The sequence below is a fragment of the Phoxinus phoxinus genome (genome assembly GCF_949152265.1).
Source record: "Phoxinus phoxinus genome assembly, chromosome: 4".
Lineage (NCBI taxonomy): Eukaryota > Metazoa > Chordata > Actinopteri > Cypriniformes > Leuciscidae > Phoxinus > Phoxinus phoxinus.
In genome coordinates, this window is record NC_136879.1 from 9,308,615 (window position 1) to 9,333,959 (window position 25,345).

A 25,345-nucleotide genomic window follows, 5' to 3' on the forward strand; every position below is an offset into this window, starting at 1 on the left:
TTGGGGAGGATGAGGACACTGCCCTAAGGAAATATGCAGTCAGCCAGCTCAGCCATCGTAGAATTGTTGCAGCAACAACTGTGCTTTTCAAAATGCACACTGAAAACTGTCCAGAGGACCTCAAAGTTTTGCTACCCCCACCTGACCTCCATTGCCGCACCACTCGAAGAGCACGACCAAGTCACGCCTTAAAACTCCCCAAGTCCAACACCAAATGCTTGGGGAGGAGCTTTCCTCATTCGGCTGTAAAATTTGGAACTGCCTCCCCTGTACTGTAGTAGGTGAAATCACCTGAAAGAATGTTCAGGCCTTCAAGAAGAGACTAAACAAACACATTCTTAGCAAAAAAATTGTAATATCCTGATGGTTAATGTCACTTATCCTATATATCTAGTCATGAGTAGCTGCAGATCACGATAGGCTCTCGGAACATGTTCTGTTAAAGCCTGTATCTGCCTAGCTTGAATAAAAAAAAGAAAAAAAAAGATCTAAAGATATTCCTCATTGGCTTTCTAACACAAAAAAAGTCCCACAGACGCACATCGCCAAGTACTGATGAAGCACTCGCGTTTGGTTTTCGCTTATAACTTCATGAAGCATGTACAGATCATAGAAAATGGCACAACATTATTTACAGCAGACTGTCACAATTAAAAGGAGCCCTTACTGACTATAATCCATCACTTAGATCTAAAGATATTCGTTGATCACAAGATATTCCTCATGGAGGAACAATTTTAAAAAAGCCCATTAGGGGGCGTCAACGACTGAACAAAAAGGCTATCTTGGTTCCAAATGCTGTAAGGAATCAATCCTTCATGCAATCACCACACAATTGTATCCAGGTGCAGCTCACATTTAGGGGGACTTCACCAAAAAAGAATTGTCCTCCTACCCTATTTCCTTCCTGAGTTATTCCATGTCAAATAAAAAAGATATGCAAAATAAAAAAAGATATATTTATATACATATATATATATATACTTTAAAATGAAAATAAAAAGTGTTCAATCAAACGATAGCTACCTTTTGACTCTCCTTGCTATAGTTTTGGAGTTATGAGTCTTGAGTTTTGTGTCACTCCAAAAATACCTTTAGGGCTTATAATATATTACTTTTATCTATTTTATTATGTTCATTGATAGTTCATATTACAGTTTTTCTTGATTGCTAAAACACTACAAATGTTTAATTTAGCCCAATTTCCTATAAATAGTTTATTCAGTTTTGAATACAACACATTTCTCAAAACTATAAACACATTTAACGTATTCGATTAGTAACGTAACCTCGGTTCCCTGAGAGTAGGGAACGAGTATGGACTTGCACAACTACTTCCGCGTTCTACTTATTACATATCGGGAGTTTCTGGTTAGAGTGTTCAGCTCACCTCCATACATGAGAATGCAGATTATCACTACGTTTTATGGATGCCAATTGATTAAAACAATGAATAATGATCTCTGTATTAATTGTCTTGAGCCTTCTGAAATGTTCCTATGAATATATTTTCTTTCCAACTGTTCATTCTGAATAATACATAGGCTAAATATATTTATCCACTAACCTGCAGCAGTCCTATATGTCTTCTCATTAACAGTGTTTTTCTCTTAGCCTACTTATATTTCATACCTGTTGAGTTTAATTTTTTTAATGAATTTGACTAATAAAAAGGATTGGTTGTGTGCATTGGTGCTTTATTCCAGTATTTTTAAAATAGTTGAATAAATGGATGCTCGCGAGGTGCCTGTAACAATGTTAAATAGGCTAGGCTATTTAATTAATCTTCCAACAGTAACGCACACAGCGTAGAGGAGAATGACAGTCAACTTCTTTGAATATTAATTAAGCATTTTGGGCATGAGCATGTAAATAGTAAAAAGATTGACATGGAAAAATGACATTGAATGATTAAAGTATTTAATCCAAATAAATAAATGTTCGTGGTTCGTACTGATGTTATGCATCTGTTTTCACACACTTCAGCATCGCGGTCACTAGTGCAGACGAACACTGACACCCTGTGGTGAAATAATGCTTATTTTTAACGGCCACAGCTTTCTCACATTGGCTTGGTTTGGATTAAAACTTAATGTTCCGGTGAGTTTGGAAAATTCTGCACACAGTAAACATCAGAATATCCCTTCTTCTGTCAAGAAAAATGTCCACATTTTTAAATCTTGCTTTTAAATGAGCTTATAAACAGTGACCTAACACATAGATGAGACCGGACCTCGTCGAGTCAAATCATACAGAAAGGACCTTAGCCTACAGGGAAGGGACCTCCATGTTACAGAACCTCACAAATGTGGACGGCGAGGACCAACCGGCCACCGAACAAATGTCCTGAATAGGAAACCCAGAGGACCACGCCCATGACAAGGCCATGCCTCTAGTCCAGGGGTCGGCAACCCGCTGCTCTAGAGCCGAGCTTTTTAAAAAATATGAAAATGGAAAAAAAAAAATATATAATTTCTGTAGGAGGAAAAACATGACAAATATTCTTAAAGTTTTTCAACGTTGTAAAAATGTGTATAATATTTAATTTCAACATTTCTGTCAACGAAGATTTACGTCATATACTGCGACGCGCGTTTCTGTCAGATCGGCGGCGGCGCGCGTGATGCCAGACCGGTGGCTGACAGACAAGCAAACAAACCGGCGGGTGTGTCATGGACCATGGATCCCAAGGGGAAAAAGAGAAAGATAGTTGAGGAGAACAGAGGATTCAACAGTTCTTGGACCGAATCATTTGCTTTCATTGCCAATGTGGAAGAATTGCCTGAATGTTTGCTTTGTAATGAGAAGTTGTCAAATAACAAAAAGATTAATGTGGAAAGACATTTCCAGGGAAGGCATGCTACATTTGCAGCCAAGTACGCAGTTGGGAGTGAGAGAAAAAGTGCGATTGCATTACTTAATGGTAATTAAGGAGCGCAAAGATAAATTTAAGAAGTGGATTGCATCTCCAAACTCCACTACTGCTTCTAGTTTTGTTGCAACCCGGGAGATAATAAAGCGTGGGAAACCGTTCACAGATGGTGACTACATGAAGGATTCATTCATTAAAATATCAGAGCACCTATTTTCAGACTTCAAAAACAAAACCGAGATAATACAGAAAATTAAAGATATGCCTCTCTCCGCAAAGACAGTGAAGGAAAGGGCCATTAAAATGGCAGGCAACATCACCAATCAGCAAATCAAGGACATTAATTCAGCTCCAGCATACTCAATTTCCTGTGATGAGTCGTGTGATGTGAGCGATATTGAACAGGCAGCGCTGTTATGCAGGTATGTTAACTCTGATGGGCCGCAAGAAGAGATGATCGAATTAATACCACTGAAAGGCAAAACACGCGGAGAGGACATATGTGAAGCTGTGCTGAAGTGTTTAAATGACAATGGAATAAACACCAACCACCTGATTTCAGTGGCTACAGATGGGGCGCCGAGTATGAGGGGATCACAAAAGGGGTTTGTGACTTTATTACAGAAAGCGTTGGATTGAAATCTGCTTGCATTTCACTGTACCTTGCACCAAGAAGCACTGTGTGCACAAACATTCCCACCGGAGTGTATGGAGGTGATGAAGCTTGTCATCGAGATGAACAAGATAATTGCAAAGGCATTAAACCACCGTCAGTTCCGTGCATTGCTAGATGAAGTTGACAGCGAATATTCCCATCTCCTGCTACACAACAAAGTCCGATGGCTGTCCAGAGGTGAGGTTTTGCGTCGCTTTGTTGCTTGTTTAGAACATGTGAAAACATTCCTGAAAAGCAAAAACCTGAACTACCCGCAACTGGAAGATACCGAGTGGCTGGAAAAACTGCACTTTATGGTGGATATGACAAGTCACCTAAACATGCTGAATAAAAGTCTCCAGGGGCGGGGAAACACTGCACTGCAAATGCTGGAAGCTGTTTTGTCATTCGAACGCAAGCTGACTGTATTCGCCAGAGATGTACAGCGAGGCAAGCTCTCTCACTTCCCCTCCCTGAGAGAGTTCAAAGAAGCCCATCACGATCACACACTCAACGGTGATTATTTACAAGGTGCGATCGTAGATATGCAAACTGCATTTGGGAGCAGATTCAGCGAGTTCCGAAAGGAAAATATGACACTATCTTTCCCTGTCACTCCCCTGGAGATTGACCCGTCCTTGTTGAACACATTCCCAGGAGTAATTCAAGCTGACCTTGAAATGGAAATGGCCGATATAGCTGACAACGATTTGTGGGTGTCCAAGTTCAAAAGTCTGACAGCCGAGCTTGAAGACGTCACTCGCCAGAAAGCCCAGCTTGCCCAAAGCCACGAATGGTGGGGTGTTGGTTGGTTGGTTGGGAGGTTGGGTGGGAGGGAGGGAGGGAGGGAGGGAGGGAGGGAGGGAGGGAGGGGGGGGGGAGAGAGAGAGAAGAGGATTGTATTGTATTATTGAGGATTGAAGAGGACTGCATTTTATTTCCATGGGGATGTCTGAAATTACAGGATGCCAATGTGCACGTTGCACATTTTGTTGTTTTTTCGAATCCTAAAGTAAAAATGACATCAAAAATCTGATTTCTTTATTGTATTTCTTTAATTTCATCAATGCAACAAAACATAATACATTAAAATTATAATGGAAGTTAAACTTAAAGCACCATCGTACAGCAGAGTAGTCACGTGGTGCGTCATTCTCTCCAGGATGCGCTGCAGGTGAAAATAAACATTTAATCATGAATGCTCATTATGTATTTGTAGCCTACTTATCATTTTGATACTAGGGGGGTAATAAAGCTAATATAGACACTTACAGCATGTGTTGCCTTCATTATAAGGCTTATATAAGGCTTTTCATTTTTTATATTTTTTAATCCCATACGGAGTGCGATGCGACTGCCATTAGACCGAGAAGTTTCTGAAATTCTCTGAGGGGTGTGCCTGCGCCTGCTTTGAAGGAGACTGTCAGCTCTTGTATAGAGAGCGCGCAAAAGAAAACTGATGACAATAATCAGGGCCACAACTGAGTATCTGCTTTGGAAAATGCATTCTAACACTGGTGGGAGAGCTAAAAAGGGTGGGAGAGAGAGGAAGAGGAAAATAAGGGCAGGGGACTCAAAGAACATTTGAAGTGAAAGTGAAATGTGAAGGGCAAGTATGGTAATCCATACTCGGAATTTGTCCTCTGCATTTTAACCCATCTAACTTAGTGCACTGCACTCTAGTTAATCATGTTCTTATGCATGGAATGACCATGAAGGAAGCTGGCCTACAGGGTCATCTACAGGTTTTGTATTACTACACACAGTATAATTACATTACACAGTACAATATCAGTACAGTTCTTTAGGTGAGAGAACTTTTGACTGTAGCACATTATACACCCTCAAACTCGTAAATGTCGTAATTGATTTGTAGCCAAGTATTACTTACATATTTTGTATTTTTGCAGAACTGAATTTGTAACAATGCCTAGAATGTAAATCTAGATCACATGCCACAAGGTCTATATTAGGGAGGGAACCGCTGGCTAAAATATAACTGAAAACCGTACAAATAAAACGATGCAACAAGAAATAATTTGTAGAGGAGAAATATTAGTGAAATGTGAACTTGACATAAAAATAAAAAATAAAATAAAAACCTCTTCCTATAATCCTCCCTTGTTTGGCTTATGCTACTCTGAGCAATGCCTGAACTTTGTATTTTGAGCACTTCTTGTGTTATTTTTGCCTCTTCACGCTGACTCGCTTGCTGTAGTCCTCAGGTGTAAGTCGCTTTGGATAAAAGCGTCTGCTAAATGACTAAATGTAAATGTATTAAGAATATTTACATACATACAGTACATGAGATCAGCTGCGGCTGTTGTGGTTTCAATCTTTTTATGAAATCACTTCTCAGAGATCTTTGATGCCAGAAATATTGTAGACTTTATTTAACAAAACAAAGCCGAGCAACCTCCCGCAGGGAGGTCCTGCAGGAGATGACTCCCCGCAGGAGATGACTCCCCGCAGGAGATGACTCTCGAACATCGGTTAGCTTTTCACATATATACACATACACATCGCCTCCAAAAATGGTCATACATCCTATAGATAGGGTCTTGCACCATGTGACACACTTAAATAGAATTCACTGCTGCATCAGCATTCTTGACCTTTCTGTAAGCCCCCAAAAGACAAACCAAAGTCACACACTCATAAAGGAAATAAATAATAGTGTCTTAATATGTAACTAAATTACTTATTTTCTAAATAATAAAATCTTCAACATTCCCTCCTCTGGGGCTTATCTAAGCCCCACTTTTAGTATCCTTTTCCAGAGTGTAGTTTCAAAATCCAACCCCCTCAGTTATGCTACCTAGTGACTAAATCAAGTCACCCAGTCTCTTTTCCAATGACTAGATTATGCAACCACACTCCGGAGGAGCATTCGAGCCAAACATCTCTCTCCATATATTTTTCTTTCTTTCATTCAATGGAGAAAGTAAAAGACTTCGAATTCTCCCTAATAAAACAAAAAACACTGTTATAAGTGTGTGGATAAAGTTGGTTCAGCATTGCCTGTTATTGTCACAGTAGAGTATGTCAAACATCAAACCATGCATTATACTATTAAAAGTTTTTCTTGTAGTGTGGACTTTCTCTTCGACCCAGACACTTTACGCATCGTAGAGGGTCACCCTTCGGGGAGAGGTTAGGCTAGCACATACACCCAGGGTCTGGCTCGTCAATCATCTTCTCCTTCCTCACTTGAATCATTGTCCAATGCTTGTAAAATCCAATTTGTTTGGCCTGGGTAATCCTGATAATATGTATTTTGGTTGCCCTCTAAGTTTATCTTTCCATTCTCTTGATATTTTAGCACCTCCATTTGCTTAACCGTGGTTTTGACAACTAGTGATCTTAATATGGGAAGTACACAACAGAATAATAACCACCTTTCAATATTGCAACTTCAGAAAACATTCCTAATTTAGCAAACCATGTTCATACTCCTCCAAACTTCAAATCAAGTTTTTCTTAACTTTTTGTTCTTAAACTTTTACTTTTTCCTGTATTCGCTAAATGTTCCTCCCTGCGCAGTATTATTTGGTAAAAGTGCAACACTTTTCTCCTACTGCAGACAATGCATTACAGTAAATCTCTGCTGATTTATAATAAATAATTTTTGTTTTGCGTTTTTATTTTTCGTGATCCATATGAATTTTGATTTAAAATAGGGCTGGGTTAAATACCTATTTTTCTCATTTTCAATTGCTTCTTTTTATGAAGGAATATCAATTATTAAATTCGAAGAATCAATCTTTTAGTCAATCATTTTTAGTTGATGAACGAACAGAACATTGTAGTGCACCTTTTATCCTTTAAATCACTTTGTGCTTCGTTATAAAGTTTCATATTTTAAATTCAGTTTTATTACCAAAATGTAACAATAAATACCATTTAGACATTTTTAATCTTGCGTTATAGCTCCTCATTGGAGCTCCTCAGTTCAAGCGGTTCTTAACTGAATACCTTTTCTTCCTTTCTACTAATTTCTAAATAAACTATCATGAATAAACTAGTTATGTCCCATGTAATCACTCAAACTAAGAAAGCTTTAGAGCAATGTTACATTTACCTCATAAAAGTCATTCAATAAACTCATTAGACAATTAGAAAAAATAACTCTAGAAAATAACTTTTCTACTACCTTACATATTGATTATATGTAGGCCTACATTTCTCTTTTTCTGTAAATCTAAATCCATAATTTTTATATCAACCATTTAAAACATAAAGCATTATAACTTAATTATTATTAAAACTTCCTTGTGTGCAATTTAAGTGTTCGTATACAATTCATTTTAATCTTCAATACTCTTGGAATAACTTGCTAACCCATTATCTGAATTTATTTCTGATAGCATTTCAAATCTAAGGAATACTTCTCTGTTAGAAATGTAATTTCTGCATTTGCCCTTCCTCTGCTAATAACATTGCCTTTACCCGTCTATATCATGTCCACATAATCCATTATCAAGCGTTTTAATAGTCCTTCTCGCCTATTTGTGTCGCTGTTCCTTTCTTAACTGTTTTTTTTGGCACAAATTTCACATGGGGACAGATTTGCCTTATAATTTAATTTTCATTTTTTCCTTATTCTTAATCTCTTCTTATTCCCCCCTTGCGCACTGGTCAAAACCATTGCGCATCTGGATTGAGAATATTCAAAAGTGATGTTGGTGTAACAATCTGTCCTTCATGTGAATGTCAAATATCTTTTTTGACCCTCCTCTGGTACCATAAATTGTTCTTAAGTGCCTGCTTGTTATTGAATTCGATTAACTTCCAATTAAATTTGTCGTTCTATTAGCACTAGTTAATATTTTATTTAGTCAATAGCATATTGAATCATAACATAATCTTATGAATTAAAGTTGAAATCTAATATTTGTTAATAGCCAGTCTTAATACTTGTTTTTAATTTCAACTGTATCCCTAAATTGTAATTTTAAATTGCTTTGGAGTACCCTTTTTTTTTTCCTATTTTAAAATGTCTTTTAGTTCTATTTTTTATTTATTTTCCTTTATGAATTGTCTTAATTCCCATTATGCTATGTAAATTTATTGAATTAGTCATTACCATTCATTTTATCATCATACCATATATTTTCTCTCTTCAATAATTTTTCCTGGTGGGGTTATTATTAAGTTGCTACTAAATATTCAAGGGCTTTAACATTACATTTTTAGAAAAGTTTGGTTGATGTTGAGTATTGTTTGAACTTGTACTCATCTCTTTCACTCTGATTCTCTTCTTTGCACAGCTCCTTGTGAATTTCCCACTTTCTGCAACTTTTCATTACTGTGTTTCTGGTCAAGTTTGAGTGGTTTCCTTTCGTTAGCAGCAGGGCTTGAACCCATATATTCCCTTTTTTTTTTTTTTTTATAACTTTGGCTTTTTATCTTCATATTTGCACCCTCTTTACATTTTTCTCACATTCAATTTCAAATGTACTTTTTACAATTCGTCAATTAAAAACGTATCTCATTGTTTTGAGTCCCACTATCAGCACACTATTCATCTTGGACAACACTCAACCCACTTTACAAGACAGAAGTTACAAGACATTATTTCATACTTTTGACAAAGAATCAGCTTAATTTCAATATGCTGAAAAGAAAGTCAGATGTGTTATGCTCCATCATGATATTCTGAAAGGAAAGTAAGATGTGTTATGCGCTGCGCAAAATGTGGCACTGTTTTTTCCCCTTTTTTTTCTATTGCCACTACAGTTTCAACCAGGAAATTTAATCAAATTCATCCATGGTCATTATTTTATTGGGCAGAGTTTGCCCTGTGGGCCCACATATTCAATTTTCAATACAGCTGTATTGGCAAAATAATTGATTTGCCTCTGTGTCTCTTCAAACACAATCTCTCACTCCAATCATCCTCAGTCACACACATTGGTCAACACACACTCCTGTGGCTGCTGCAGCAGGTTCTGCTCTAAATGCAGAACTTATAATTTTAGCTGTGGAATGCCACAAGGTCTGATCAGGTCAACACAACTATGTCCAATCACTATTGAGAAGTTTCCATGATCATAAGGTTTCCGTTTAACACCGGTTGTACAAAACCTTTTTTCTTTTTATAAACTCGAATATCCTCTACATTTTAGAATAATAGGCCTAGTTGGTCTAATTTTTCTTTCATATTATTTTTGTCTTTGCTCATGAGCTGCTTTTAAGAAGAAATTGGAGATCTCTGCATAATCTTGGATCCATGGCCAATTACATTTCCAACTCATTATCCCAGTTTTGACGTTTGTGATTTCATAATTTTGGACTTTTGGGGTAACTTTTCCCTCCAATCTATCTCTAGAAATTACCAAAACAAGATGGAGTGACCAGTATCATTGCTTTGTCAACAATAATAATCATGCTTTGACATTTTTGTCTTTTTCTTTGCCAGAGAATAATTCTATCATGCTTTTAGCCTTATAGTTGTTTAATCTAATAGCCCTCACTATCCCAAATCCAGCCTCCGTTCTAATTATTTGGTGAGTTTGAGCACCCACTTCTGTCTGTCAACATATTTTCTTTTTCTTATAGGGCTGGACTTGTACCTACTGAAAAAGCAGAGAGGGTTAGTTTAGCAGATAATATAAAGAATTGCTATGAGACCAGTGAATAATCAAAATGAATAAAGTTAACATAATAATTAACCAAATTTGAAGCAGTCTCTAGAGTGATCATTGAGGAGGCCACACCTGCAGTGCCCCGTAAGGGTCAGTTCTTCTGTTTTTAGATCATCAGTCTGTTGAAGCTTCTTAGCTGTCGCTCTGCATTTGTCATCAGCCGATGCTGTCACTCAAAGGCCTGGTGTTAGGCTCTGCTGTTTCTCTGCCTCTTCTCAGTTTGGGCTTTGAAGTTGATCCTGCCTGAGTTTTGCATCTCAGGATTTTCTCTTTTTCTTTAGGAAAAGTCTCAAGTGAACGTTTCACCTTTTCCAGCATTAAATCAGTCTTTCTCCTTGTTCAGCTTTCCAGAAAGTCAATTTCAGGAGGGGAGCAGAAAGCCCCTCACCCACTTCTGTCTGCTTCTTTCTGCAGTCGTGTCTTTGACCTTTGGCCTCTTTCGAAACTGTCATTGAAGCCATCTGAAATTTGAACACTCAGAGATCTGCATGAATCAAATTTAACTTTTAAAAATACTAGGTCCAATTGTGCCTGAGCTATTAGCTCTTTAAATTTCACTTTTTAACCATCTTTTTTACTAGTTCTTCTATATAAAAATCTCACTGGTTGACAACAGCAGTTCTTCCATTCTATTTTTAGTAAAGCAAGTTCTTCATTGCAGGAAAAAGCAAGCTATTTCTGTTTTTCAATATCAGCAATAATCTAACTTTGATAATCTAAGTATAATTAACTTTTCCCTATCATAAAATCAGCTTTCAATCTTTCTTCTATATTTCCATGCTGTGTTCAAATAATCTAGTATGGTGAATAACATTTTTCCTTAACCAACATCAAGGAATTCCTCTTATCTTTTCTTTTTAATTACAGAATCAACCATTCCCATTTACTACAATTCTAAGATTCTTGTAAAATGTTTATGATTGTTTAAACTTAGTCACCCAATCTTGCTCACCTTCAGCACACTGCACAACTTATTTTTTCTTAACACAAACTTAATTATCTGCAATGGAATAATTTTTTCCACTCTGTCTTCAGGGATAATGAGATACAAATTTTAGACGTCTTCAGATATAACATATAATATATTAAGCACGTGCAATCTTATTTATATTGATCTATTAATATATATATATTATTTTTTATCTTATTTCATACTGCATTAATCTGCAGAGTTAATATCTTCAAACAATTTATACATGTCTCTAAATCCCATTCACACATTCTTTGTCCCTTTTCAAGTGACCAGGGTCAGGGGGGTCACTATTTTTACCCACAGGCACAGTCAAACAAGACACAGGATCCCACAGACACACACACCCTATTCTGTACTCTATTCCCTGTCAGATCTGAAGTATTTGCTACTTCTCAATTTTTTTTATTTTAAAACACTACATTAAATATTCACTGATTCACTTCCTCAACACAGTGATACTTTTAAAACGATAACTATACTATAGGATTTAGCCTATCCGAGCAGACCCTTGTTAAACCCATAACAAGGCGGTAACCATAGGCTAAAACTATCCTATTCTACAAGATCTAGCCTACCTGAGCAGTCCCTTGTTTAACCTAACAAGGCGGTAACCATAGGCTAAAACTATCCTATTCTACAAGATCTAACCTACCTGAGCAGTCCCTTGTTTAACCTAACAAGGCGGTAACCATAGGCTAATCTTAATCTGTGTGCATGCTATATATCTATCATGGCCCTTTTGATAAATAAAACACAGATTACCAACTGATATCCTTATCAGTAAATACAAACCCTTTCGTACGTACGATAAAACCTTAGCGCAAAACTAATAGTACCAGTGCCCATACAATCCAAATAGGATTGCATAAGAACTGGCAAGTATTACCAGGAGCTCCCCCGCGCTATTTCAAATTTCTTGAGATCCTCAAGCCCTTAATATTAGAAATCACAATGCATGCAATCATTTCTGGAATCAAAGACCCCTTTTTCAATTTTGTTTTAGTTCTTTTAAATTTGAAGAAGCTTTTCTTACCACATCAGGGCAGCTGGTGACCAACACATACTTTACACAAAAGCAAAAATGCTCACCTCAAAGTACAGTGGCCACTGTTGTCTGTGCCGGTCACCAGCGATGCCTTTTGTGGTTCCTTCAGCTCCTAACAAGTCCTGCCGGGGTCGCCACTTGTTGTGGTTTCAATCTTTTTATGAAATCACTTCTCAGAGATCTTTGATGCCAGAAATATTGTAGACTTTATTTAACAAAACAAAGCCGAGCAACCTCCCGCAGGGAGGTCCTGCAGGAGATGACTCCCCGCAGGAGATGACTCCCCGCAGGAGATGACTCCCCGCAGGAGATGACTCTCGAACATCGGTTAGCTTTTCACATATATACATACATCGCCTCCAAAAATGGTCATACATCCTATAGATAGGGTCTTGCACCATGTGACACACTTAAATAGAATTCACTGCTGCATCAGCATTCTTGACCTTTCTGTAAGCCCCCAAAAGACAAACCAAAGTCACACACTCATAAAGGAAATAAATAATAGTGTCTTAATATGTAACTAAATTACTTATTTTCTAAATAATAAAATCTTCAACACGGCTCATCTGTAAGGGCAGAGCCCCACTAAAATATTCAAAAGCAAAACATAGACCTCTATAGAAACTGAATTTTCTCACTAATTTTACTAAAATTTTCACTAATGCCAACATAGTTCCCTTTCGTCGTCATTCGACGTAAAGTCTCCGTTCCCTACTCAGGGAACGAGGGTTACATCCGTAACCGAGATGTTTTCTAGTCTATTTAAAAGGTTTAATAAGTCTAAAATGCGTTTTAATATCACTATTAAGGATTGTATTATCTTAGTATAATATCAGTCTTTAAATGCAAGATATTTAAAGTTTACCTAAAGTATACTTGCAATAGTTCCACTTTAGCCCCATCAAATACACTTAAAGTCCGAGTGAACCGGAAGTTGCAAACGACTTTTCTCAAGTGTTGTGGCGCATTTCCGAGTGAAAGGGAATATTGAACAGAGGGCAGGGTTTTACTTCAGCGCTGCTCCTCTGAGAAGGGTATTCCTGCACAACGGGAGTGGCTGCAGTTTCAGGACCCCAGTTTTAGGACCCCAGTTTTAGGACCCTAGTTTATTGTGACAGCGCCACCTACAGAACTGGATTACCAAAAGCACAAATTTAACCCCTTTCGCGGCAAAGATAAAAGATCACATTGTTGATCACAACAGATTGTTGTTCAACATTCATTACTCATTAAAACATCATACTCTTACTTATTTTATCTGGACAAACTGAGCATCATTAGAAAGATTTAAGACTCGATAGTGTTTATGATAAAATTCAAACAGCGAACACAGCGAGATCTGGGTCTCCTCTTCCTGATTTGCGTCAGTAATGTACGCAAGTCTCATTCGCTGTACAGCTGTCAATCATCTCACGTTCAACGTGACAATAATCCTGCCCTTCTGCATGACGCGGTCCTGTTATCCGTGATAACAAAGCTAAGACACATCTCTTCACCTGAAACAAGAAGCTAATAAATGCACGATTTCGAGTATATGTGGTTTGTGTGTGTTTTTCGTGCAATTTTGGGTATTTTCATATGAATTAAGAATGTTTACAGTGCCAAGCAAGGTGTAGCCATTAGCTGCATATAAATTGCTTTATTATACCATATTTCAACATCTTTTTATGACTTAAAACCATTTTAAACCGCGACCGGAATATGGTACAAATATCCTATCTTACTCGATGGTGGTTTAAAGTGAGCTTTAAGTAAAAGTTTAATATTAATCTTTTAAATTGTGTCGTGTAGCTTGATGCTACTTGCTCTAATCCACCTGCTGCAGGAGCTATTCTATTCCATAATCTTATTTGTTAAAATATATATATATTTTCTAATGAGACTTAGGATCAAGGTGGATCTTGATGTACAAACTAAACCACCTGGATCCTAGAACTGCGGTCCTGAAACAGCAGCCGCCGCTATATCATCCAGTTCGGTAGGTGGCGCTGTCACAAAAAACTAGGGTCCTAAAACTGCGGTCCTAAAACTGGGGTCCTAAAACTGCAGCCTCCGGTTGTGCAGGAATATACTACTGGCTCCTCTCCATCTCTCGGCCATAGCAGAGTAACGGTTTGAGGGGAGTGGTTAAGCATTTAAGCAACCCAAGTTGTCAAACCTACGTCATCAGAAAAATAACCATTCCAGACCGGAAGTAACTTTTCAGACTTTGATTAAAGATAACCACGCCAAACGATAACCACTGTTATCGTGCGTGCGTGCGTGTGTGTATAACATACATTCACATTTATATGGGAACATGTATGTGCAATATATGTACACAATAAAGGATACAACTTTGTGAATAGTACATGTAATGCTATTTTTGTCTTCATTTATAAATACTTTATATTCATTAATATATAGCCATACATGTTCAATGCATATATTGCAGTATATTGAAAAATATAAGCACTAGTTTTAAAATTTTTAATAACATTGTCTGAGCCTGGTCATTTCTTTTTTTTTAAAGTTTAATAGGAGAAAGGTGTCAGCTTGAAGAACACGCTGACTTTTTGGGGACTTTAGCTTATTCACCGTATCCCCCAGAGTTAGATAAGTCCATACATACACTTTTCATCTCCGTGCGTGTCGTAACTCTGTCTGACGCACCCACCGCTAGCCTAGCTTGGCACAAAGACTGGAGGTAAACGGCTCCAGCTAGCATACTGCTCCCAATAAGTGACAAAATAACGTCAACATTTTCCTATTTACATGTTGTGATTTTTTTATAGTCACAGCGTGTACAAATAACAAGGTCACATGAGACACAGCCATCTTCTAACCGTATACATACTGGGAACTATATTCCCAGAAGGCAAAGCACTGCTACTTCTGCAGATCACTCAGCAGAAGTAGCAGTGCTTCGCCTTCTGAGAATATAGTTGGGAAATGCTGGCGTTATTTTGTCACTTATTGGGAGGAATAGGCTAGATGGAGCCGTTTACCTCCAGTCTTTGTGCTAAGCTAGGCTAGCGGTGGGTGCCCCAGACAGAGTTACGGCATGCACGGAGATGAGAAGGGTATGTATGGACTTATCTAACTCTGGGAGATACGGTGAATAAGCCAAAGTACAAAAAAGTCAGCGTGTTCCTGTAACTGTGTCTGGAACAGCATTGTCGATAAAATAAAGTAGGCCATAGAGGTTCTAATCTCTGTAAACGTTGACTCAGCACATAATGAACAGCCTCTGTGATTGTGGATGGTGCATATGCAATGATACAATGTCAACATGTTTATGTACACTTATCTGCAACCGTTTCTGTTGTGAACTTTAGGCAGCATAAACCAACGGCCTCCCTCAGTGGCTCCGCCCCTTCACTCCGCAGACTGCCTGCGCCACGGAAACAGCAGCGACGCACGGGCTGTGAGAGCCGTCTGTCTACTGATGGGTGGAGCCGCCGCGTCCTCAGCGCTGGGCTACCTGAACTCCTGTCCACCCGCCTCCTCTAACCTGGCTGTTCATGCTCCCGAAATCACTCACTCCACAGGTTTCTCTGAGATGGGAGGAGGCAGTTCTTTCCATGCTTGCAGCCAAGCCATAGAGTCGCCACATATTAACAGCTTCGACTTTGAGGGAGACTCTGATTTTGATGCGTTCGACTGTGGAGGGTTTGCATTTTAATGGAATATGTTTACATTATCCACAGGGTTCACACATTCATGGAAAAATGTGGAAATTTGTTATTCCCAAACCTTTAAAATGTAATGGAAATTCCTGCAGTGAATATATTTAACTTTGAAATATTTACTTAATTTTAAATTGCTCTTTTGTGAGTGCGAAAACCATCATTTTTAAATAATTATCCAGTAATAAGGGCAACTTGAAAAGTCATACAAACCCATTGGTCATAATATGTGCAAATGCTGTATTCAAAGTTTGTTTGATAATCTCCTTACAGTAGAAGACAGTAAACTATGTGAATTAGAACATGCGGAGATGATACTGGTTATATTTGGAAAACAAAGCCTATTTTTAAGACATTGTGTTTTTTGTGTGTGTGTTTTTTTTTTTTTGCATTGACATTTATGTTAACTTAGCACTTCTTGTCATGCCCATGCACTCCTTTTATACAAATACACATTCTTATATTTTGCTTTCCATTTTAATATGAAATATGACCCAGAAATGCCCTTGGCAGGTTTTGTGAGGTTCATCCAACTGTGTCCCTATTAACTTCTCTATGTTGTGGTTATTGTTTAATATATAATATACATTATCTTCCCATTTAAAATAATACTAATAAAAAGGTTGCTGATTGTTAGAACGCTCAAACCTAATTTAAAATTCGTATGTATCCCTTTCAAATGTAAGGGGTCAAAATATTGTTTAAAGTTTATTGAAAACTTTTCAGACATTTGTGGATACACTACACTGCAAAAATAGTCATTATCACTCTCATTGTAAAAAAAAAAAAAAAAAAGACTTTATTGTGGTCAGCGTTATTGAACATTTGCCATGTGCTCTGTTCTGATTTCTGTTACCTTTGCATATTTCCTGAATTTAATGTACAATATTTCTATAAAGTTTGTTATATTCACCTTTTCCCTCTTTCCCTCTTTTTTTAAGTCCCCTTTTGCTCACATTATTTCTCTGTTTGTGTTATGGAGAGTTTGTGTAAGTGAGAACAAAGGTGAGTGTTTATTAAACGGAAATATGATGTTACATCATATTGAGTGTGTCAACCCATCTGTCATTCAGCTATGAACAGGATCATGTTTACAGTGCGATAAATGACTGGGCCAAGAGTGAAACAGAGGATGACAAAGCAGATTTGCTGAAGATAGTAAACTGGGGGATGAATGCTCATTTCTTCATAATATATATTTAGCTCAAACAAGTGTTTCACTAAAAAATAAAATAAATAAATTCTTCCTAAGTATGTCTTGGTTTTCAGTACAAACATCGGAACATTCTTAAATCAAGACATATTTACTTGAAAAGCATAAGTAAGATAATAAGACTTGTTTTCTGAAAAAATTACTTGCTTAAAATTCCCATGTGGGGCCCAAATGGGTTTGACCTGGGCTATCTAACCCGATCCCCTGGCTATCTAGCCAGTTTTGTTTTCATGTAGGCCCCACATAGGTTAGCACAGATTAATTGAATATTAAGTATGCACACTACAGGGTGTTACTAAATGCAAGCAGACTCACTGAAGGAAAGAGAAACAACAAGAACAGAAACTAACTGACTTCCAGCCACAGCCTTAGATGAAATCAACTAAAGATAAAATAATACATTCAATTAAAAATTTAAATTAAGTCCACAAACATCATTACTAGCTTCTAGGGCTGTAACGATTTACGATATTAAACCGAAATCGCGACACTCAGATCCACGAACCTGTGTCGCAGTGTGAGAAGGCAGATCGCGATCGACACACCCCTTCCCAGACTTATCTTTCTCGTCCAGAATAGATCCTAGGGCTGTGACGGGGTCTTTTACATATTAGGTATGGGAATTTCAAGCAAAAATAATATTCGAAGATCGCTGGGTATCATTTGATTATTATTCAAAAATCGCACCTCTCCCCCACACGCGCGCGTGAGCACACACACACACACACACACACACACACACACACACATACAAGCAAACACCAGAGCAAGTGAGCAAAGCGCGCGGTGTGTGTGTGTGTGTGTGTGGGGCACCGGCGCGCGCGTGAACTGGAGCTCACCTCATAAACGAATCGAAACTTATATAGAAAGCTTGAAATACTTTTACTTGATTTAACGTTAATTCAAAACATAAAGAAATGGCTGCTTAGGCTAATTCGTAGGAAGTGTGCATTTCTCTATGCGCGTTCACTTTGTGGCAAGCGTTATTCCTGCGCTTGAGATGCGGGTCATGCGGAATAGGCAATATATTATTTGTGGTTTACAGCACAGACAGTAAGCCTCGGTTACCTCAGAAGAATTTTTAACATGCTCGAATCATCTCCACAATGGAGTATAGTTCTGTTTGTTTTTCAAAAGTATTTTGTTACAAGAAAACAGAGTTATAGCTTTAGCTATTTATTTATTTATTTGGCTTTTAAAATCCTCCCTCCTCGCAAGAATCGCGGTTTGTATCGAATCGTGGGTCAGAAATCGGGATACGAACCGAATCGTGGGTTTGCTGTATCGTTACAGCCCTACTAGCTTCACTTATTACTAACAGTTTTACTTTATTTCTGTCATGAGTCTACAGAAGGTCTCATTGAGAATTACGTTTGGATGTTAATGTTTTATTGAAAATAATAGTTTGGTTTGGCATCACCGTTATGGTGATACATGTTTGCTTTAGTTCGGCAGTTTGACTTGACCTTATAATAATGTCGACTGGTTCCTGTAACTGTGTTTGTTATGGCAAGAACATCAGGGGAGAAATGTGATCTGATGCAGTCAGCTGCTTGATGATAAGAATGTACATTTACATTTATTCATTTAGCAGACGCTTTTATCCAAAGCGACTTACAAATGAGAAACAATAGAAGCAATTAAACTAGCAGTAGGACAACAGTATGTAAGTGCTATGACCCTTGACAGTATGATCCAACACAAAAAAATTTTTTTTTTTTTTTTAGAATAAAGTTAGAAGTTAGAATAGAGAAGGAAGTGTTAGTATTAATGGATCAAGTGCTGCCGAAAAAGATACGTCTTCAGCTGTTTCTTAAAAATGGCTACGGACTCAGCAGCTCTGGCTGAGTTAGGCAGATAATTCCACCAGCAGGGAACAGTCATGGTAAAGGTCCGAGAGAGAGATTTCGTGCCTCTTTGAGATGGCACCACAAGACGCCGCTCGCTTGCAGAGTCACGTCAGTGACTTGAATTTGATGCGAGCGGCAACCGGCAACCAGTGCAATTTTGTGAGGAGAGGAGTGACGTGTGCTCTCTTCGGCTCGTTGAAGACCACTCTAGCTGCAGCATTCTGGATCAGTTGCAGAGGTTTAACAGTGCAAGCTGGGAGACCAGCCAGGAGAGCATTACAATAGTCCAGTCTGGATAGAACAAGCGCCTGAACAAGGAGTTGTGTAGCATGCTCTGATAGGAAGGGCCTGATCCTTCTGATGTTGTACAAGGCAAATCTGCATGACCTGTGCTAGCAATGTGGTTCGTGAAATTCAATTGGTCATCAATTACAACTCCAAGGTTCCTGGCTGATCTTGATGGAGTTATGGATGACGAGCCTAGCTGAATGGTGAGGTTGTGATTAAGTGCTGGGTTAGCCGGGATTACAAGTAGTTCTGTCTTCGCAAGGTTTAGTTGAAGGTGGTGGTCCTTCATCCAGCCAGAAATGTCTGTCAGGCAGGCTGAGATGCGAGCGGCTACCGTCGGATCATCCGGCTGGAATGAGAGGTAGAGTTGTGTGTCATCAGCGTAGCAGTGGTAGGAAAAGCCATGTTTCTGAATCACAGATCCTAGTGATGTCATGTAGATTGAGAAGAGAAGTGGTCCAAGCACTGAGCCCTGAGGCACACCAGTGGTTGAAAACAACTCGTTCAAGTGTTTTTGCGACGAATGGAAGAAGGGATACCGGTCTGTAATTCTCTAGATGTGCTGGATTTAGAGTGGGTTTCTTAAGCAGTGGGGTTACCCGAACCTGCTTGAATGCCAATCACCGACAGGGGCTGGGTGTTGTGAGGTTTTGCGCTCGTGCACTCAGCCCTCACAACACCCAGCCCCTGTCGGTGATTGGTTGGAACACTATTTATTTTGGTTTTGAGTGTTTGTGAAACCATTTGTTTTTGTGTGCAGATCTCAGAGCCTAGGCTGCCTACAGAGACACATTTTTTTGACGGCATGCTTATGGGGCGGGCAGCTAGCGGATCATTAGGAAAGATTAGATGAATGTGATCATTTATTTGTGTGCGTGAAATCACTGATACAACCTTTAATGAAACTTGTTTAATAATCCCAAACCACAATTTCTCATTGAAGTGAAATTTGCCAATCAGCAAGGAGCAGGTGTGCATGTGTCGAATGTGTCCATCTTGAGTTGTAGTGGACATTGTATGTTGGGTCAATATAACTCAATTAAAGGGATAGTTCACTTTAAAATGAAAATTCTGTCATCATTTACTCACCCTCAAGTTGTTACTTCAAGTCAATGGGTACAGACTACTGTTTGGTTACTGACATTCTTCAAAATATCTTTCTTTGTGTTCAGCAGAAGAAATAAATTAATACAGGTTTGAAACAACTTGAGGGTGAGTAAATGATGACAGAATTTTCATTTTAAAGTGAACTATCCCTTTAAGTTAAAACAGCATTCTCTTGTTTTATGTTACATCAAACTGATTGAAATAGGTTAGAACAACAAAATTAGAATTTATTGGTAGAATCAGGTACTAATACCGGTGACACTTTACAATAAGGTTCATCATTAGTTAACATTAGTAACTACATTAGTTAACATGAACTAATAATGAACTGCACTTATACAGAATTTATATTTTTATTAAAATTAAATATTTTTAACATTAATTAATGCACTGTGAACTAACATGAACAGCTTTATTTTTATTAACTAACATTAACAAATATTAATAAATACAACACATGTATTGCTCATGATTAGTTCATGTTAGTTAATACATTGGCTAATGTTAACTAATGAACCTTATTGTAAAGTGTGACCAAAATACCTCCTTAATCCTTAAAGCAACAACTGCACATGTTCACTTTTTACAGTGTACATAAGAAAAAACCCAGCATAAGCGATCAATGAGAAAGATCTATGGAGCGCTCTGGTTAAAGTGTACAAGGAGGTATTTGATCACATGCTTCACCTCTGTCCCACTCATACTGGAACCACCTCTTATTGCTCTGTTCCACTTTATATAGAACATGAACCTGAGAGAAGGACATATAAAGAAATAAACTGGGCTAGTGGGCTGTAAGCAACATTTTGGAGAAAAGGGATGGAACTCTTTGGCTCATTTGTATTGGTTTTAGTCTTGGCTGTGTTGGTGTTGGTCAAATGGAAAAGAAAGGCGAGTGGACTTTCCCTTACGGAACAAAAATATATGGGAATATACTGCAAAATATAATGCGCTGGATTACATAATACATTTCCATAAATGGGAAAATAGTGCTTATATTTTTGAATATACTGCAATATATGTATTGACCATGCATGGCTATATATTAATAGCCTACATATAAAATATTTAGAAATGAAGACAAAAATAGCATTACATGTAATATTCATAAAGTTGTATTCTGTATTGTGTACATGTTCCCATATAAACGTGAATTCACACATATATACACACACATTTACGGAATGAAAGGTTTTGATGATAGGAGTTTTTGGGGTTACCGTTGTGCTGAAGAGTTAGAGCCGGTTCGGTTGATAATTGGCCAAATTATTACTATATTTGAAAAGTAATAGCAGTACACTATAGTATACTGCTTTAGTACATGCAGGTGTGCTTGTGCTTTTTTTAACTAGCTTAAAATATTTTATATTTATAATGCAAATAATTATAAAATATAAGAAATATATTACATTTGATATTTTTGTGTTTATGCTTGCATAAGTATATATATGCAATATATTACACATGCAGTACAATATCTTATCACATATACATCTATATATTATAGTGTATTACTGAATAAAAAATTACATATATTATGATGTTTTAGTAAACGTATTATTCTGTATATTTCCAAATATACTGTTAAACCATTTAATATATTGATCATTCATATATTGGGGAAATCTATTTTCTTTTCATAAGGTTTCTTTGCCCCCGGGGCCGCTGGCACTGCCACTGATTGGAAACTTGCCAATAATGGACAAGCATGCACCCTTTAAAAGTTTTATGAAGGTAAGTAGGATCATGTACTTCTGAATGTTATGCTTCAAATACAAGCACATGAGCACAGGTATTGTAAGGCATTGCATTTGAACATTGTGCAGCTGTTTACATGTGCATCACAATGCAGTTGCCTTTGGTGAATAAAATTGCCATAGAGAGATTTCATTGTTGTTTGTGAAACATTGGTTTTAGTTTCCCTTACTAAAAAGAAGTAGCCTGGCTTCGCCCTCCTACAGATGGTACTCAACCAGAATACGACTTTTACCGCCGCAGGAATTGCGGGTGTGTATTTGCTGCCTTTGACCGCTAAGAGGCGCTACATTCGCAGACTTTGAAAAGTGTCAGTTTATTCTCTCTATTGCGTAATTGTTGAATTCACCGTACAATAAAACAAGGTGGATCGAGAATAAAAGCGATCTGTATCTGCTGCTCACTTGCATTCGTTTAGTTGGCAAGAACGCGTTTCGTCGATAGTTCATGTTTAGATAATGCCAGATTATTGACACACACACTGCTCAAACATGTTAAAATTCTACAAAACAAATGTGTTTTTTTTTTTTTTTGAAACAAATGGATTGAACACTTCAACTGAAAGTGTGTGTGAAACCCCTTTAAATACAATACATAAAACTACAATATTTATAATTTAAGGGCCTACATTTGGACACATCGAGAGATCTATCTTTAAAAGTATTTTGCCTTTGCCTGGTCATCAGGCTCACTCTCCATATGAAAGATGGAACATTCAACACCTCCTGAACCCCCAACCCCCCACAGGCGATCGGAGTTTGAAACCGACTTAAAACAAAGAGAATTCGCAATTCACACTTATTCTAGACATTAGCATTAGGCTAGTAAAGTGTTGATAATTAAATAATTTAATTATTTAGGCTACATGTAGGCTAGTAGGCTAATATTTCTGTCATAAAAGTTTATTACTAAACATTTAAAGGGCACCTATTATGACATTTAAAATGTTCCTAATGTTGTTGTGGGAGTCCCCAACAACAGTTTTACATGCATGCAATGACAAAAAACACTTTTGTTGTCGTATAATATGCATTTATTTTTACCTGATTTGCTCACCGACTCCCAAATGATTCGTTCAACGACTCATTTTTCCAAACCCCTCCTTTGCGCGACGCTACTCGTTGATTGGTCAGATGACCCAGCAGTGTTTACAGAGATAATACTTATTGTTTAACACGGAGTACAATGATGCTTTTATCAATTAAATTGTGTTATAATAATGATTATAGTCCACTGCTTTGTAGTTTGTAGTAAAAAACTAAAAATAAGATAAATAATTTAATGTTATGTTAGCGAGCATAGCCCAGAGTTCATATTGTAAAAGCACAATCAGTCTTTGTTTGCGTTAGCCCGATGCATAAACATAACGTTTAAAAAAAAAAAAAAAAAAATGCAGTTATGTTAATACGAGGTATTAATCTATTCTTTAAGACAACTCCGAAAACAACGACAAACACTTCACATATATCCATACAATTGTCATTGAAGACCTAGAAGCTAAACGGTGCTTACACAACAGACAAAATAATTATTAAGCATGCTACATAAAACATAAAAGCAACAATTATTAATAACACTTACAGGTTGTGATACGGAGGAGGAAGCTGATGCAAATACACTTGGAACTGAACCTTCCTTCAATATCAGCCGGCTCGCGAATCCAAGTTTGATTGCATTTAAGTTGGTAAAGCAATCGTCTTCAAAATGGCGCGAACAAAGCACAAGGCTCGGACTATACTTCTGTGGTATAGTTGTGTATATATGAATTGTAGCCAATTAGTCTTCAAATGCTGACTTCACTTGAGTCGCACTTCAGAACACAGCGTCTCGTCGCCCTGATGTTTCCCTGCTGGCCTTGGAGCGCAATAAGTGGGCGTATCGTATTCAAATAACTTGACAAGTTAACGTCATCTAGTCAGAGAAAAAGCTTCGGTCTTCTAACGATTCATAAAAATGACTCAGAGTCGACTCTTACTTTTGAAAGACAATAACTTTATATACGGTGCACTTTCATATTTCAAACTTTCCAGGATGGTTTTGTTCACTTAGATCTATGTTACACACTACATGAAAGGTACATTTCAAAATTCCATAATAGGTGCCCTTTAATTATTTCAATAATTGAAGAAATAAAACGCTACCTCGGTTTGGGCCAGCTTTTTCCAAGCAAACCTAAATACAAACGCATGTTCATTTGTTCAAACGCATGTTCATTTGTTGTCAAGTCAAGTCAAGAATATTTGTATAGCGCTTTTCACAATACAGATTGTATCAAAGCAGCTTCACAGTATTAAAATAAAATAATAATAAAACATCCATGTTTGGTAATGCTAATCAATAGTAATATTGATTGATTCATTAAATTGAATATCCCCAACTGAGCAAGCCAAAGGCAACAGTGGCAAGGAAACGAAAAACTCCATCAGGTGACCCAATGGAGAAAAAAAAACCTTGGGAGAACCCAGGCTCAGTCGGGGGCCAGTTCTCCTCTGGCGGTTATGAACTAGAGGCCGGATTTAACTGTAAGATTAAAACATTTATATGAATGCCTGGTTAAAGAGATGCGTCTTTAATCTAGTTTTGAACTGGGAGAGCGAGTCTGAGCAACGTTGTCATGAATACAATGTTCAACTCAATGTTAAATTCCATGGGGATCTTTGGATCCTTACAACCAGGGTGCGCGATTTGTGAATTAGCTTATTATTATTTTATATATAAATCTCGAACCACAGTGCTTGCTGCTGCTAAACTAAATAACATTTATAGAATAATTATGAACTTAAATGAAACAATATCGCAACATTTCGACAAATACATTATCTGATGTGTTTTTACAATTTAATTCAGGGCGATTTAGCCTATTTAATTATAGCGAGATGTACACCCTTGTCCGTTCCTCATTGGGAAGCGCTCACATAATAGCTAGTTTGAGTAGATCCTCTGCACCTCTCGGTTTCATACGGATTACCTAATCAGATAACATTTATTAAATATTTAGACATTTAAAGGCTTTAGACATAGCCGATTTCTTATCGTGACTGAGCGGACGAAAGTGGGTTTCGGTTCATTTTTGTGACGCGCAGTTCCTGGAGACAGAGACGACAGATACACTTTTGTCGACTTAATTATAAACTTCAATATTTCATTCAAAATTATCTCAAAACGCTTTGTGACATTTTGAAAGCCGTGCATGCATTATAAGGCCACTGGAACCATGAACGTAACTGAAACTGGTTCTGATTTATTGTTTGTCGTTTAAACGTGCCTGT

The 25,345-nt window shown here is 37.6% G+C and overlaps 2 protein-coding genes across 3 annotated transcripts in view; both read left to right on the plus strand.

Annotated features, from left to right (window-relative positions):
- Positions 1-16,906, plus strand: part of LOC306997388 (uncharacterized protein) — a 41,767-nt gene extending 24,861 nt beyond the window's left edge. Inside the window, exon 6 of one of the 2 annotated variants that reach the window (XM_079610694.1) lies at positions 15,513-16,906. In XM_079610694.1, coding sequence (XP_079466820.1) covers positions 15,513-15,859 — 347 coding nt within the window. In that variant the 3' untranslated portion in view covers positions 15,860-16,906. The remainder of the gene's footprint in view (positions 1-15,512) is intronic. The other variant, XM_079610695.1, reaches the window with a different exon arrangement.
- A 4,993-nt stretch (positions 16,907-21,899) lies between these two features.
- Positions 21,900-25,345, plus strand: part of LOC306997605 (cytochrome P450 2G1-like) — a 29,897-nt gene continuing 26,451 nt past the window's right edge. Inside the window, exon 1 of the mRNA XM_079610951.1 lies at positions 21,900-22,055. Within this exon, the coding sequence (XP_079467077.1) occupies positions 22,020-22,055 (36 nt within the window). The 5' untranslated portion in view covers positions 21,900-22,019. The remainder of the gene's footprint in view (positions 22,056-25,345) is intronic.